Below are 15,632 nucleotides of genomic sequence, written 5' to 3'. Positions count from 1 at the left end.
TATATATATATATATAATGAGATGTCTTGGGGATGGGACCCAAGTCTAAACACAAAAGTCATGTATGATCTTTTTTTTTGTTTTTGAGACAGAGCCTCACTATGTCGCCCAGGCTGGAGTGCAGTGGCGCGATTTTGGTTCACTGCAACCTTTGCCTCCTGGGTTCAAGCGATTCTCCTGCCTCAGCCTCCTGTGTAGCTGGGACTACAGGCACCCACCACCACGTCCCACTAATTTTTTTGTATTTTTAGTAAAGACGGTGTTTCACCATGTTGGCCAGGCTTGTCTCGAATTCCTGACCTCAAGTAATCTGCCCGCCTCGGCCTCCCAAAGTGCTGGGATTACAGGCGTGACCCACTGCGCCCAGCCTCATATATGTTTATATATACCTTATGCACATAGCATGAAGGTCATTTTATTTTTCCCTTGAGGACTCTGAATGAAGTGTGTGTTGTGTGCCTGAGTTTTGATTACGACCTGTCACGTGAAGTCAGCGAAATTTTCCACTTGTGGTGTCATATTGGTGCTCAGAGTTTGGGATTTTGGAGCATTTGCAATTTTGAATTTTCAGGTTAGGGATGCTCAACCTGTAGGAAGTAACAAGAAAACCCAGAGAACTCACCTCTGTGTTGTTTCTTGCATCTTGTGATTCCTAGAGGGTCTGTCTTCTGTCCAGCTTTCATAGTCTGCTTATGTTTGCTGTATATATACTGTACAGGGTTTTTATTTTTACTGGTTGGAAAGAAAGAGTATTTCTACTCCCTCCCTTTTTCCAGATGCAGAAGCCAAAGTTTTATATATATATATATATATTTTTTTTGAAACGGAGTTTACCTCTCTTTGCCCAGGCTGGAGTGCAATGGTGCAATCTCGGCTTCCTGCAGCCTCCTCCTCCCGGGTTCAAGCGATTCTCCTGCCTCAGCCTCCTGAGTAGCTTTGATTACAGGCATGCGCAACCAAGCCCAGCTAATTTTTTGTATTTTTAGTGGAGATGGGGTTTCACCATGTTGGCCAGGCTGGTCTTGAACTCCCAACCTCAGGTGATCCACCCACCTCAGCCTCCTAAAGTGGTGGGATGACAGGTGTGAGCCACCGCGCCCGGCCATAATATTTTTAGAAATGTGAACCAGGTCATGCCATTTCCCTGCTTAAAATTTCCCAAGGACTTCCCAATGCTATTAGAATGAAATTCAAATTTCTTATTGGCCCAGCAGACCTCACATGGCTTGGCCCCTGCCTCCTACTCTGATATACCGCACACATACTTTTTTGTTTGTTTGTTTTGAGATGGAGTCTTGCTGTGTCTCTCAGGCTGGAGTGCTGTGGTGCCATCTCGGCTTACTACGACCTCCACCTCCCGGGTTCAAGCAATTCTCATGCCTCAGCCTCCCAAGTAGTTGGGATTACAGGTACACACCACCACACCTGGCTAAATTTGTATTATTAGTAGAGAGAGGGGTTTTCACCATGTTGGCCAGGCTGGTCTCGAACTCCTGGCCTCAAAGTTATCCTCCCACCTCAGGCTCCCAAACTGGGATTACAGGCATGAGCCACCATGCCCAGCCTATACTTCTATTTTCTAAGTAAGCCTCTTCTGTCTTTCAGATAAGGTCACTAAGGCCCTGGGGTTAAATAGCTTTCCCAAGGTCATGCATGGTAAATGGCAGAGCTGGGATCCTGACTCCGGCAGTTGGGCGGGAGCCTCTGCTCTTAACCATTAGGATGTACTCTTTTCTCCACATGTTCCTGAGTGGTTTCTGGGCACCCAGACATTTGAAAACTACTGCCCCACCCACTGATTGGGACACACAGCAAACACCAGCCTTGGGGAAGAGCAGGATGAGAAGTGGGCAGGTGAAGTGGAGAGGGGAGGGAGGCATGAATTGAGGCCAGTGCTCCTAGTTCGGAGCTCATATGACAGGAGAGGTAGAATCTCAACACTGGGAATATCTTTTGCAGTTTTCAGTTCTTATCTTCCTGCTCTTCTTTGCAAATCTTGAGTTCAGCCTTTGGAACTTCATCCAGGTGAGTCTGGATTCTTGGGCAGATCTGCCCTGGTGGAATGGGTGGGTGCAGCTGAGCTCCGCCTCTCAAGAAACCCAAGCAGCTCCTTTCCTCCAGGGTACAGAGCAGGTGCTCCCTCGGAGGGCTGGGCCTCCACTGCCCCAGGTTCACAATCGCTGCATCGGCTTAGCTGATTTTCCCAAACCGCCTACAGCTCCTCCCTGCCACTTCCCAGGCTAAAGTTTGATTTCTCACTCTGTGTTTTCTAAACAATGGTTCTAATGTGATCATGCACAGGTATCACCTGAGGAGCTTATTAAAAATGCAAGTCTTGGCCAGGCATGGTGATTCATACCTGTAATCCCAGCACTTTGGGAGGCGGAGGTGGGAGGATTACTTGTAGGCCAGGAGTTGGAGGCCAGCCTGGGCAACATAGTGATACCATGTCTTTATGTTGTAGTATTTTATAAAAATTAAAATTAAAAAAATCAGCCAATCGCTGGGCATGGTGGCTCACGCCTGTAATCCCAGCACTTTGGGAGGCCGAGACGGGCGAATCACAAGGTGAGGAGGTCAAGACCATCCTGGCTAACACAGTGAAACCCCATCTCTACTGAAAATACAAAAATTAGTCGGGTGTGGTGGCGGGCACCTGTAGTCCCAGCCACTAGGGAGGCTGAGGCAGGAGAATGGCATGAACCCGGGAGGCAGAGGTTGCAGTGAGCTGAGATCGTGCCACCTCACTCCAGCCTGGGTGACAGAGTGAGACTCTGTCTCAAATAAAAAGAAAAAAAAGTCAGTCATAGTGATGCACACCTGTAGTCCTAGCTACTCAGGAAGCTGAGGTGGAAGGATCACTTGAGCCCAGGAGGTTGAGGCTGCAGTGGGCTGTGTTTGCGCCACCATACTCCATCCTGAACAACAGAGCAAGACCCTGTCTCTTAAAAAAAATGCAAATCTCAGACAATCTAGGAAACTTGAATCCTGATGGGATATTTTATATTAAGGCAAATTTAAGAATTACTGAATTTTAGGAGTGTCTGGTATTTTATGTGTGTTTGTGTGTATATGTGTGTATAAAAGAATCCTTATCTTTTAGAGATACATGCTGAAATATTTTGAAAGAAATAATATGATGTATGGGATTTGCTTCCAAATAATCAGAGGTGGGTAGGGGAAGTGGGTGAGGTGTGAATGATAGAACATTCATGAACTGGTGTGGCCAAGTGATGTGTATATAGGGGTTCCCTGTATTGTTTTCTGTACTTTTGCAGGTGCTTCAGTTTTTCCATACTAAAAAGTTAAAAAAAAACACCCCCCTCACTCATTCTGGGGTACCTTCTAAGGCTCACTGGTGGGGAGAGTCCCTGCGGGGCATCTGTGCATCGCCCTGGAGAAGCAAAGCTCATTCAAATAAACACAGGTTTCTGTTGCAGCCGCCCCACCCCTGGGCAAGAGAAACGCACCTAATTGGCTTGTTCTGCCCCTCGCACCCTCTGTCAAATAAATAGGAAAAGACAAGACCCCGCCAAGGAAAAGGGCACATACCACATTTGCTTCTGTCTCTTTTTACCTGGGCCACAGCGGAAGCTGAATTTTAGCCATTGGGCATTTCATAAGGAGTCTTCTATTTTCCTTTGAAAGTAGAGTGTTTTGGTTAATAGCTGATAGGATGGTGAGTGTGATATTTTTTATTTTCCAAAACTATTTTTATTTTTTCATTTATATATACATACATATATTTTATTTATATATGTATATGTATATACACACACACCTATATACGTATATATGTATATATATGTATATAGGTATATAGGTATATATACCTATATATATGTGTGTGTATGTATATACATATATATATATTATTTTTGAGATGGAGTCTGGCTCTGTCGTCCAGGCTGGAGTGCAGTGGCATGATCTAGGCTCACTGCAACCTCTGCCTCCTGGGTTCAAGCGATTCTCCTGCCTCAGCCTCGTGAGTAGCTGGGATTACAGGCGCCCGCCACCACACTCTGCTCATTTTTTTGTATTTTTAGTAGAGACAGGATTTCACCATATTGGCCAGGCTAGTCTCAAACTCCTGACCTCAAATGATCTGCCCACCTCAGCCTCCCAGAGTGCTGGAATTACCGGCATGAGCCACCGCTCCCGGCCCCCAAAATTATTTTTTAAAGTTATTTCATTTTCACAAGTTAAAGGGATGTCTTCATTTACTGGGGTCCTTCTAGGGCCTCCAGGAATCTTGTCCTCAACCTTCAGCTCCCTGAGGGGCAAGTTACTTTCATTAGAAAATAAATGAATGCTTCCTGTTGGAAACTTAAGGTCATGGCAGAGGGCACAGGTGGGGCGGGGGCTGAGCGGGCTGGCCGGTGGGGCAGGTTTGTCCTCACCCACAACAGGCCAGTGTTGATACAACAGAGCTGCCTCCTGGCTCTTTGGGAGCCTGGGAGGAGAAGGAGCCGGGAGGGGCGCTGCGGGGAGGCCACCTGAGGATTCACCGGTGGCTGCTGCTCCACCCAGGACTGCTAGCAAGCCCGGAGGGCCGCAGGACTTGGGGCTCCCTGCTCTGTGCATCAGGTCGGTGAAACCACTGTCTGCCCCAGACCCCCACCCAGGACCCGCCTGGAGGAAGCTGGGGTAAGAAGGGTGTTGATGCTATGCTTTTGATCTGCATGAAGTGAATGCCTTGGGTCTCTGGTCTAAGTTCACTTGGCTGTAGTTACTAGACAGGGCAGTAGGAAAGCTTTGAATTCATCTTGGTGTCAAAAGGCACAAATGTGGGCCTAGACCATGTGCACTTCCTGAGGGATGATGTTTATCCTCTGATCCACACATGGGAAAATGCTTCTGGAGCGCCCACTTTGTGGTGCTATTGACCTAGACCGGTGTGGAAGTGGAAGCAGGGCATGGTTCTAGCCTTGTGGACTTCACTGGTTTATGTGTGGGGAATCCAGGCGGTTAAAAACGAGCGATTGCAAATGATTGCTCTTCTGGGGGCATGTAGGAGGGGGCTAAGCTCCTTGAGGGAGCTGGGGGTGTCAGGGAAGGCTTGTGGAGGAAGAAGATCCTTACATGGAGACTGGGGGAGTGACGGGGTCATGTGGGGCATGGGATGGACGGTGGAGAGGAGGAGATTGAGGTTCCAAACCCAGGGGAAGGCCTGGGTGAAGGGCCTGAAGGGGGTGGAAGCTGGGAAGAAATGCAGGGTCCCTGGAGAGGCCAAAGCTGGAGGAGGACACAGAGGAGGCCAGGTCCTGCAGCCTTTGGCTGGCCAGCTCGAGGACTGTAGAGTTGGTCCTGTGTGAAACCGGGACAATGGGTAGGCCCAATATCCAGCACACAGTAGATACTCTGTACGTGATAAAATTAAATCTACTCTGGAGGTGTGGAAGTTCTTCCAGAAGGTTGACCTGGGGGGAAACAGTGTGGTTTGGCAGCAGCAGGGCCATCGGGAGGATCTTTGGGAATAGCTTCTGTGCCCTCCTCCTCCCCTTGGCTCTCATGCGGCCTTCAATTTCACCGTTGGAAAGAGGTTCACTTTCTTCTAACCCCCCGGGAGGTGCCCTTCCCTGCCACCTGTTCTGAGTGTCACTAAAGGCAATTCAATGGGCAGCATGACTTGGATGGTCTACTAAGGAACAGAGAAATGTTCAGGAGTGGCAAACTGCCCCACCCTAGAGTTTGCAATGCATCGATCGCTGCTGGGAGGCCTCTGATGACCAGGGCTCCGTTCCCAGGCTGTGTATGCTCTGTGCCAGCTGGTGATGATGGCTTCAAGATCATCTCCCAGTGTCACGGTTAAACTTTGGACATGCATCTGTTGAGTATGGTGGATGTTTTAATCTATTTCAGTCTAGATATTTGAGATTCCCCTTTCAGGAGTGTGAGTCTTAGTCCTTTTTTTTAATCAGCAGTGTCAATACACACTTGTGACTGTATGGTGGAACTGTGTCTTGCAGGTCAGTTTTGGCTAACCAAACTCGCACCATTCCCCTGCCCCACTCACCCGTGGGCATCCTTCTTCCATATACAGGACATACAGATTTATTTTATTCCTGCTGACTGCACAGGGCTCTGTTATATCACAGTTTATTTAATCATTTCCCTATTGATGGATATCTAGGTTACAGCCATTTACTATAATTATTACATACAATGCTTTAAGAACTGTTCTTGTTCCTCCGTTTCTCCATACATATCCAAGTCTGTCTGGATAAATAGCAGTGGACATCTTGATTTGTGGGTATGAGGGATATAAGATTTGATAGACATTGATAAATTGCCCTCTGAAAAAGCTACAAAGAATTTACACGTTAACATTGGATATACCCAATGGGCACAGGGATTACCAAACCTCGTTCTGATGACAAAAACTATTTTTCCTGACTAGGGAAATTGAGGACAAAGTGTTCTGGAATCCAGAGTTGGTTGTGATGCCCAGGACTGAGTTCCGGAGTGACATTCTAGTGCATGAAAGGGCCTGTTTTCTCATACCATCCACAACTCGAGTCTTTAGTCATATTTTAAAATATTTTGCCAGCTGAGAGTAGTGGCTCATGCCTGTATCCCACCACTTTGGGAGACCAGAGTGGGAGGATCATTTGAGTCCAGGAGTTCAATACCAGCCTGGGCAACACAGCAAGACTCCATCTCAACAGAAAAAATAAAAAAAACAGCCAGGTATGGTGCTGCACACCTGTAGTCCCAGCTACATAGGAGGCCGAGGCAGGAGGATCTCTTGAGCCCAGGAGATTGAGGCTGCAGTGAGTCGTGTTTGTGCCGCTGCACTCTAGCCTGAATGACAGAGCAAGATTCTGTCTCAAAAATAAAGTATAATCTTTTGCCAGTCTGATAGAGGGCATAAAGTGCTATCTTGTTTTTGTTTACATTTTTAGAATCAGGATAGCCGGGCATCCTGGTACACACCTGTAGTCCCAGCTATTCAGGAGGCTGAGATGGGTGGATTACTTGAGCCTGGGAGGTTGAGGCTGCAGTGAGCCAAAATTGCACCACTGCATTCCAGCCCGGGGCAACAGAGTGAGACCTCATCTCAAAAAAAAAAAAAAAGTCTCCTAAAATCAGGAGTGATTCCTAATGCATTTTTTCCCCGTTAAATTTTAATTTAACTTAAAAATTTCATCCTAAGGTTTTCACACATTTATTACCTTAAATACTAATATCTTTTTCTTTTTCTCCTGTAGACCGAAGCTGGGCCAAGATGGCGTCTGTGTTTCGAAGCGAGGAGATGTGTTTGTCACAACTGTTTCTCCAGGTGGAAGCTGCATACTGCTGTGTGGCTGAGCTCGGAGAGCTTGGATTGGTTCAGTTCAAAGATGTAGGTACTGAGTTCTTTGGAGATAAGAGGAAGGCAGGGGTGGAGTAGATAATTCTTGCAGAACACTTCTTTATGGTGAACAATAACCATTTTGTAGGGAGAGGAGCCGTGAGCTGGAATCGACGAAATTCTGTAGTTTCAGTGCTTCTGGCTAGGATTTGTCATGACCAGGCAGGTCATTCAAGAGCATGTTCTCCCTCCCTCCATGCCTGTCTCCTTTATAGGAATGTCTTGAAGCTCTAATGCAATCACTACATGTTAGATGTCATTGAATTTGTTTTCTCTTGTGTAGCGTCTTCAAACATTGTATGTAGCCAATGGGCATGTAGGTTACCAAACCTTGTTCTGACCATAAAAACTATTTTTCCTGACTAGACAGGCTGAGGAAAAAGTATTTTGGATTCCAGAGTTGGTTGTAATACCCGGAATTGAGTTTCAGAGTGACATTCTACAGTTAGACTGTCTTGAGTATGACACTGGGGTATCATTTCCCAGGGGCAGTTTAGACCCTCATTAAGCTCTTAGTCTAATTTAGAAAACCAGCCCTTCTTTACTTCTTCACTAAGGTCAAGGTCAGAGCTAAGCTCCTGCGGGGAAGGATCACATCTTGTTCTTCACATCCCTAGTTCTTCACACAGGACCTCATATGAGGCAGGTCCTCAATAACGTTCATTGAGCTGAGCTGAGAGTAGAAGTTTTGTTGATGACTGTGATATGTTACATGGAGCTGTGCAGTCTTCAAGGTCTGGTCGTTTTTATGGCCCCATTGAGGATTTTGAGGCTCATTTGGATAGCCAAGGCAGAGAAATAAGGTAAACTTAGATGAGGGTGGACTTCCTTCCTTCTTTCTTTTCCTTTCCTTTCTTTTTTCTTTACCTTTCTTTTCTTTTTTGAGGTGGATGTATTATTTGAAAATACTTTGTCCCATGCTGTGGGTTTTTTCACTTTCTATTAAGAAAGTGAAAGGATGCGGGGGCCGGGCGCGGTGGCTCAAGCCTGTAATCCCAGCACTTTGGGAGGCCGAGACGGGCGGATCACAAGGTCAGGAGATCGAGACCATCCTGCTACTAAAAATACAAAAACTAGCCGGGCGAGGTGGCGGGCGCCTGTAGTCCCAGCTACTCAGGAGGCTGAGGCAGGAGAATGGCGTAAACCCGGGAGGCGGAGCTTGCAGTGAGCTGAGATCTGGCCACTGCACTCCAGTGCGGGCGACAGAACGAGACTCCGCCTCAAAAAAAAAAAGAAAAAAAAAAAAAGAAAGTGAAAGGACGCTATTAAGTATCCTTTGATGCACAAAAGTTTTAAATTTTGATTAAGTCAATTTTTTTTTTTTTTTTTTGAGACAGGGTCTCACTGTGTAGCCCAGGCTGGAGTGCTGTGGCACAATCGTGGCTCACTATAGCCTCGACCTCCTAGGCTCAAGCCATCCTCCTACCTCAGCCCCCTGAGTAGCTGGGACTATAAATGCACGCCACCATGTTTGGTTAATTTTGTAATTTTTTGTAGAGGCAAGGTCTCCCTGTGTTGCCCAGGTTGGTCTCAAACTCCTGGGCTCAAATGATCCACCAGCCTCGACCTCCCAAAGTGTTGGGATTACAGGCCTGAGCCACTGCACCTGGCCAGGACTTTGTTTCTTTTAGAAATGGGAGGGTGAAAGTTGAAGCATTTGGGGGATTGAGTAGAAGAACACCAAGGTACGTTTTGCCTGTAACTCGCCTGTCTTGTGCATGGAAGCATCTATTCCTAAGAGAATTCCAGCAACATTCTCTAGTACTAAAAAGATAAAATAACCAAAAGGGGGCTTGGTGCAGTGGCTCACGCCTGTAACCCCAGCACTTTGGGAGACTGAGGTGGGCGGATCACTTTAGGTCAGAAGCTCGAGACCAGCCTGGCCAACATGGTGAAACCCCATCAATTTTGTACTACAAATACAAAAATTAGTCGATCATGGTGGTGGGTGCCTGTAATCCCAGCTACTCGGGAGGCTGAGGCAGAAGAATTACTTGAACCCAGGAGGCGGAGGTTGCAGTGAGCTGAGATCACACCACTGTACTCCAGCCTGGGTGACAAGATTGAAACTCAAAAAAAGAGAAAAAAACCAAAAAAACCCAAAAGGAATCTATTGACAACTGTTGCTACTAACGTGTGTCTTGTGATTCCTCCCGCAGTTAAATATGAATGTGAACAGCTTTCAAAGGAAATTTGTGAATGAAGTCAGAAGGTGTGAATCACTGGAGAGAATCCTCCGTAAGCCAATTTTTTTTTTGCTTATTGTTCAAATGTGAACTGGCAAGGGGGGGTCAATAGTTTGCAGGACTTAATTAACGAATGTGTCCCTGTTTGCAATACTTTTTGAGATGGTCTCAGAGGCCCACCTGGAGGGAATGGGGGAGGTGGGGGTGGGACCCAGGTGCCGTGGCAGCTCCTAGGACAATTCAGGTAGCTGAGCTGAGTGAAAGGCACACGCCTTGCTTGACCTCATTTCTTAGTTACGAGAAAACACAATCACCTTGAGATTTCTGGTGGGTTTTCATTCTTCAGGTTTTCTGGAAGACGAGATGCAAAATGAGATTGCAGTTCGGTTGCCTGAGAAAAGCCCACTGACCCCGCTCCCACGGGAAATGATTACCCTGGAGGTAAGTTCTCCATTTTGCTGGCCTCCCCAGGTAAGGACAGCAATGAAGCCTGTCTCCTTGAAGGCCCTGAGAGCCACTTGCAGGTCCCGAACCTGGTTGCTGAAGGCAGGGAGACAGGCTTGCATGGTTGTCCCCTTCTCAGGGTTGCAGCCCCAGGAAAATCCCAGTGTGCAGTTTTTAGAGCCACACCTGCTGATCTGGAGACAGCTGTTTTCCTTTCTCGGCATAGCCCTAGGGAAGCTTAGCCTACTTGGAGGAGTTGATTGCTCTTGTGGGCGTTTGATTCTTACAGGCAGCCAGTCTTGTCTGCGGGGTGCCACTGAATGGGTTGAGTGTGGGTATAAGGGGATGTTTTCTAATTCTCTGTCTGGTGGGAAGCAGATGAGTTGGACCCACACTAGATGGAGGCTGCTTCTCTGACTGGCTTCTGTAGGTAAACTGGCAGAAGACTGCAGTTTTCAAGGACATTTCAGCTGATGGGACTCTCCCTCTTTTCTTCTCTATTTCCTTCCCCTTCTGTCTTTTATAAAAAACACTGAATACTGCCTGGGTGCAGTAGCTCACCCCTGTAATACCACCACTTTGGGAGGCCGAGGCAGGTGGATCACGAGATCAGGAGTTCGAGACCAGCCTGGACAACATGATGAAACCCTGTCTCTACTAAATATACAAAAAATAGCCAGGGGTGCTGGTACATGCCTGTAATCCCAGCTACTTGGGAGGTTGAGGCATGAGAATTGCTTGAATCCGGGATGCAGAGGTGGCAGTGAGCTGAGATTATGCCACTGCACTCCAGCCTGGGCGGCAGAGCAAGACTCCATCTCAAAAACAAACAACAAAAAACAAAAAAAACCACTGACTATCTGCCACGTGCAAGGTACCTTAGAGAGAAATAAACATGACACTGCCCTCCAAAGGCTTATAAAGAAGATGGTGGGGACAGGGATGAGGGGCAGGGCTGGGAGAGGAAGTAAAGAGGTAAGCAGAGGCAGACCATGGAGGACCCTGGGGAACTTAATTGAAAAAGCAGGTATTTCATCCTTGGTGGTGGAACAGCTCATTCAGGGCGTGGGCAGGTAGGCAAGGCTTCACCGAGCTAAGCTTTTTCTCTGGCTGTTTTTTGTTTTTGTTTTTTTAAGATAACTTCAAATTCTTGAAAATTTCAAAGCCATCAGTGGTATAAATCTTGACACTCACATAGGATATTAGATTGTCAGATCTTCTAGAAAATATTTTGGACCTTATCATATTTTTTTGAGATGGATTCTTGCTCTGTTGCCTAGGCTGGAGTGCAGCGGTGTGATCTTGGCTCACTGCAACCTCTGCCTCCTGGGCTCAAGTGATTCTCCTGCCTTAGCCTCCCACGTAGCTGGGATTACAGACATGCGCCACCATGCCCAGCTAATTTTTGTATTTTTAGTAGAGAGGGGGTGTCACCATGTTGTCCAGGCTGGTCTTGAACTCCTGACCTCAGATGATCCACCCGCCTCGGCCTCCCAAAGTGCTGGGATTACAGGCGTGAGCCACCTCACCTGGCCTGTTTATTGACTTTTTTACTGTATTACAAATTAAAATGGAAAAGTATGTAAAATATTTATGTGTTAATTCACTTGAAAATAACAATAATGTCTCATTACATGCTAACATTTTTAAAATGAAAAATGAAATGTGTTTTTTTTTTTTTTAAATACTTTCATGAGAAGGGTGGCATTGTTTGTGAATTTTTGAAGTGCTTGGCTAATAGAAGACAGCTGGTTTCTCACACCTGCTTCTACTTTAAATCTGTTGGTGATGTGCTGTTTTTATTGAACTAGAGGAAGATAATCCAGCCTTACACAGATAAGTAGTGGGAAAAAGGAGGAATATTTTAATAGCCTTTTCAAATAATTGTGGATATTCTTTTTTGATATTACACTGAAACTTGACAAGCATAGAGCCTGTCTTGATTTTGTTAAACAGGTAACATGTGCTGCTTTTGTTTTCAAACTGAGTTGGCTGTAGTACCTTAAAAAAGTAATTCATCCAACTGGGTTTAGTTTTGGCTGACTTCAACCATGCCAAGGCACACACATTTTCAAGTTTCACCATTTTAAGTTTAAAAGATTCAATTTTGACTGATATTAATAAGCTTTTCTGGGTGGGGCGAGCTAGCATTTGAGTGGATAGCCCTTTTTATTTTTTTTGTGAAATTTATTGTTTTGGGCTATATTGTTTATCTTTTATCTCTTTGGTAAGGGTGTCTCTTAGATGGATTTAAAAAATGTATAGTGGCTCACACCTGTAATCCCAGCACTTTGGGAAGCCAAGGCGGGGGTATTGCTTGAGGTCAGGAGTTCGAGACCAGCCTGACTAACATCGTGAACCCCCATCTCTATTGAAAATACAAAAATATTAGCCAGGTGTGGTGGTGCATGCCTGTAATCCCAGCTACTCCAGAGGCTGAGGCAGGAGAATTGTTTGAACCCAGGAGGGGGAGGTTGTAGGGAACCGAGATCGCACTACTGCACTCCAGCCTGGGTGACAGAGCGAGACTGTGTCTCAAAAAAAAAACACAACAAAAAAAAGACAGCATGATATTTTAAGGTGTTAAAGCCCTACATTCATAAATTTGTGGGACTAGATAAGGGGCAATCAGATGTGTGCACAAGTCTTTCCTTAGTGTTTTTCTTCTGAATGTTATTTGCTGTAAAAAGGAAATTAAAACAGCACCAGGGCTGGGCGATGCCTGTAATCCCAACACTTTGAGAGGCCAAGGCAGGAGGATTGCTTGAGCTCAGGAGTTTGAGACCAGTCTGCCTAACATAATGAGACTCTGTCTCCACAAGAAAATGAAAAAAATCAGCTGGGTGTGGTGATGTGCACCTGTGGTCCCAGCTACGTGGGAGGCTGAGGCAGGAGAATGGCTACCAGAAGGTCGAGGCTGCAGTAAGCTGTGTTCACACCACTGTACCCTAGCCTGGGCGACAGAGTGAGACCCTCTCTCAAAAAAAAACAAAAACAAAACCCACCAGCATAAAAGTAGGAGAGTAATGTATTTTACTATTCATTGCTCACTGGGATTGATTTGTTGATTGATTGATTTGACTAATCCTGCAGTTAGCTGTGTTGCCCCAACATTGCTAGAGAGTCGAATCCTTTGGCAACAGTACACCAATGGCTCTGGGCCCCTGCCTTGTGCAGTTTCTAAAGAGGCTTTTATAACAGTCCTAGAGGAAATACTAATTCGGGGGGGAAGAAAAAAACCAGCATCCCAGCAGAAATTGCCCTGACTTTTCCTTGTTTTCAGGCTTTATTCTCATGCAACTATACTTTCATATAAATATATATCCGTTATGTATAGTAATAGCAGCATTATTTTTATGGCATCATTAAGTGGATAGAGGAAATGATTGGGAAATGAAGATTTACTTTTCCCCCCAACTTTGTGTCATTATATTCAGTATTCAAAATTCAAGGTAATGGCTGTCTCCGAGAGGGGTGGGAATGGAATGGAACTGAAGCTGGATGATGGGTGGATGAGATTCTCTCTGCTTCTGTGTGTTTGAAATTTTCCATAGTAATTCAATTTTGTCTGATACTAAGCATTTCAGGGAGAGCTAACATTTACAGGATTATCATTTATTGTTTTAAAAAAATCTTTTTGTGCCAGATGCAGTGACTCATGGCTGTAATCCCAGCACTTTGGGAGGCTGAGGTGGGTGGATCACTTGAGGTCAGGAGATCGAGACTAGCCTGGCCAATACGGTGAAACCCCGTCTCTACTAAAAATACAAAACAATTAGCCGGGCCTGGTGGCGCGGGCCTGTAATCCCAGCTACTTGGGAGGCTGAGAAAAGAGAATCGCTTGAACCCGAGAGGTGGAGGTTGCAGTGAGCGAAGATCGTGGCTGGGTGACACAGTGAGACTTTGTCTTAAAAACAAAACCAAAAAACAAAAGCAACTCTGTTAACAGTATCTTTTAGATGGATTGAAAACTAGCATGATAATCTCTTCTTTAATAGATGACCTTTATCCATTTCCATTTATTGTGATTTCTGATTCACTGGCTTTTTTGGTTATTATTCTTTTTGTTTTTTACTTCACTTCCCTTTCCTGTCTTTCTGTAATACCTGCCAACCTTTCCCCACTACCCCTTCGTGTGCAAGCTGTAGATGACAGTTACACTTAACACTTCAAGACACATATTCACTAAATTTTTCTCATAATATTTGCTACTGGTTCAATTATAACCCCTTTGTGGATATATGTCCTTTTTTTACCTGATAGCCTTTAACGTTTTGTCTTTATTCTAGAGTTTCACTCCTGTGTGTTTCAGTGTGAATTTGTTATTGCTTTTGTTAAACATTAAATTGAATTAGTAGAAATTTTTTTTTTTTTTTTGAGATAGAGTCTCGCTCTGTCACCCAGGCTGGAGTGCAGTGGCGCCATCTCGGCTCACTGCAAGCTCCGCCTCTTGGGTTCACACCATTCTCCTGCCTCAGCCTCCAGAGTAGCTGGGACTACAGGCACCCGCCACCATGCCTGGTTAATTTTTTTTTTTTGTGTTTTTAGTAGAGACGGGGTTTCACTGTGTTAGTCAGGATGATCTCGATCTCCTGACCTCGTGATCTGCCCGCCTCAGCCTCCCAAAGTGTTGGGATTACAGGTGTGAGCCACCGTACCTGGCTAAATTAGTAGAATTTTTATAAAACATGTAAGGTATAAAAAGTAAGGATCAGCACACACCATGTGTCTGTTGCCCTGTGTAAGATAATGGTACCCATAGGGACATTCATAAAAGCCTGTGTGCCCCTCCTCACCCCTCCTCTATCTCCTTTCCCCTCTTCCCTTCGAGATCATCATTATCCTAACTTTTGTATTTTTCTTTATTTCTTCATAGTTTTATTACATATTTATTTTTCTAAATAACATATGGTATAGCTTTACATGTTAAAAAATTTTGTCTAAATGGAACTATATTGTTTATTCTTTTGCAACTTGCTATTTCATCATTTCATATATATATTACATACGTATACATATATACATACAGGTGTGTGTGTATATATATATATTTTTTTCTTTTTTCTTTTTTCTTTTTTTTCTTTGAGACAGAGTCTAAAAAAAAGCTTCGTCACCCAGGTAGGAGTGCAGTGGTACGATCTCTGCTCACTACAACCTCCGCCTCCTGGGTTCATGCCATTCTCCTGCCTCAGCCTCCCGAGTAGCTGGGACTACAGGCATGTGCCACCATGCCCGGTTATTTTCTGTATTTTTAGTAAAAACGGGGTTTCACCATGTTGGCCAGGCTGGTCTTGAACTTCTGACCTCAAGTGATCCACTAGCCTCAGCCTCCCAAAGTGCTGGGATTACAGGCTGAGCCACTGTGCCTGACCCATCATTTTCTATTTTAAGACTCCATATTGTTTCATGTTTCTGAAGTTATTTTTATTGTTATTTAATTTTTTGAAATGGAGTCTTGCTCTGTCGCCCAGGCTAGAGTGCAGGGGCATGATCTCGGCTCACCATAGCTTCTGCCTCCTGGGTTCAAGCAACTCTCCTGGCCTCAGCCTCCTGAGTAGCTAGGATTACAGGCACGTGCCACAATCCCTGGCTAATTTTTCTATTTTTGGTAGAGAGGGGGTTTCGTTTTCTTTTCTTTTTTTTTTTTT

General features: G+C 45.3%; 1 protein-coding gene across 1 annotated transcript in view; it reads left to right on the top strand.

Annotated features, from left to right (window-relative positions):
* ATP6V0A4 (ATPase, H+ transporting, lysosomal V0 subunit a4) overlaps nt 1-15,632 on the top strand; it is an 87,519-nt gene that overhangs the window by 17,033 nt on the left and 54,854 nt on the right. The window contains exons 2-6 of the mRNA XM_011941556.1: nt 7,212-7,345; nt 9,514-9,592; nt 9,887-9,981; nt 12,748-12,771; nt 13,173-13,184. Coding sequence (XP_011796946.1) covers nt 7,229-7,345; nt 9,514-9,592; nt 9,887-9,981; nt 12,748-12,771; nt 13,173-13,184 — 327 coding nt within the window. The 5' untranslated portion in view covers nt 7,212-7,228. The remainder of the gene's footprint in view (nt 1-7,211; nt 7,346-9,513; nt 9,593-9,886; nt 9,982-12,747; nt 12,772-13,172; nt 13,185-15,632) is intronic.

The sequence above is a fragment of the Colobus angolensis genome, unplaced genomic scaffold (assembly GCF_000951035.1).
Source record: "Colobus angolensis palliatus isolate OR3802 unplaced genomic scaffold, Cang.pa_1.0 Scaffold2, whole genome shotgun sequence".
NCBI lineage: Eukaryota > Metazoa > Chordata > Mammalia > Primates > Cercopithecidae > Colobus > Colobus angolensis.
Note: the sequence above shows the minus strand (reverse complement) of the source record. Positions and strands in the feature narration are given on the sequence as shown.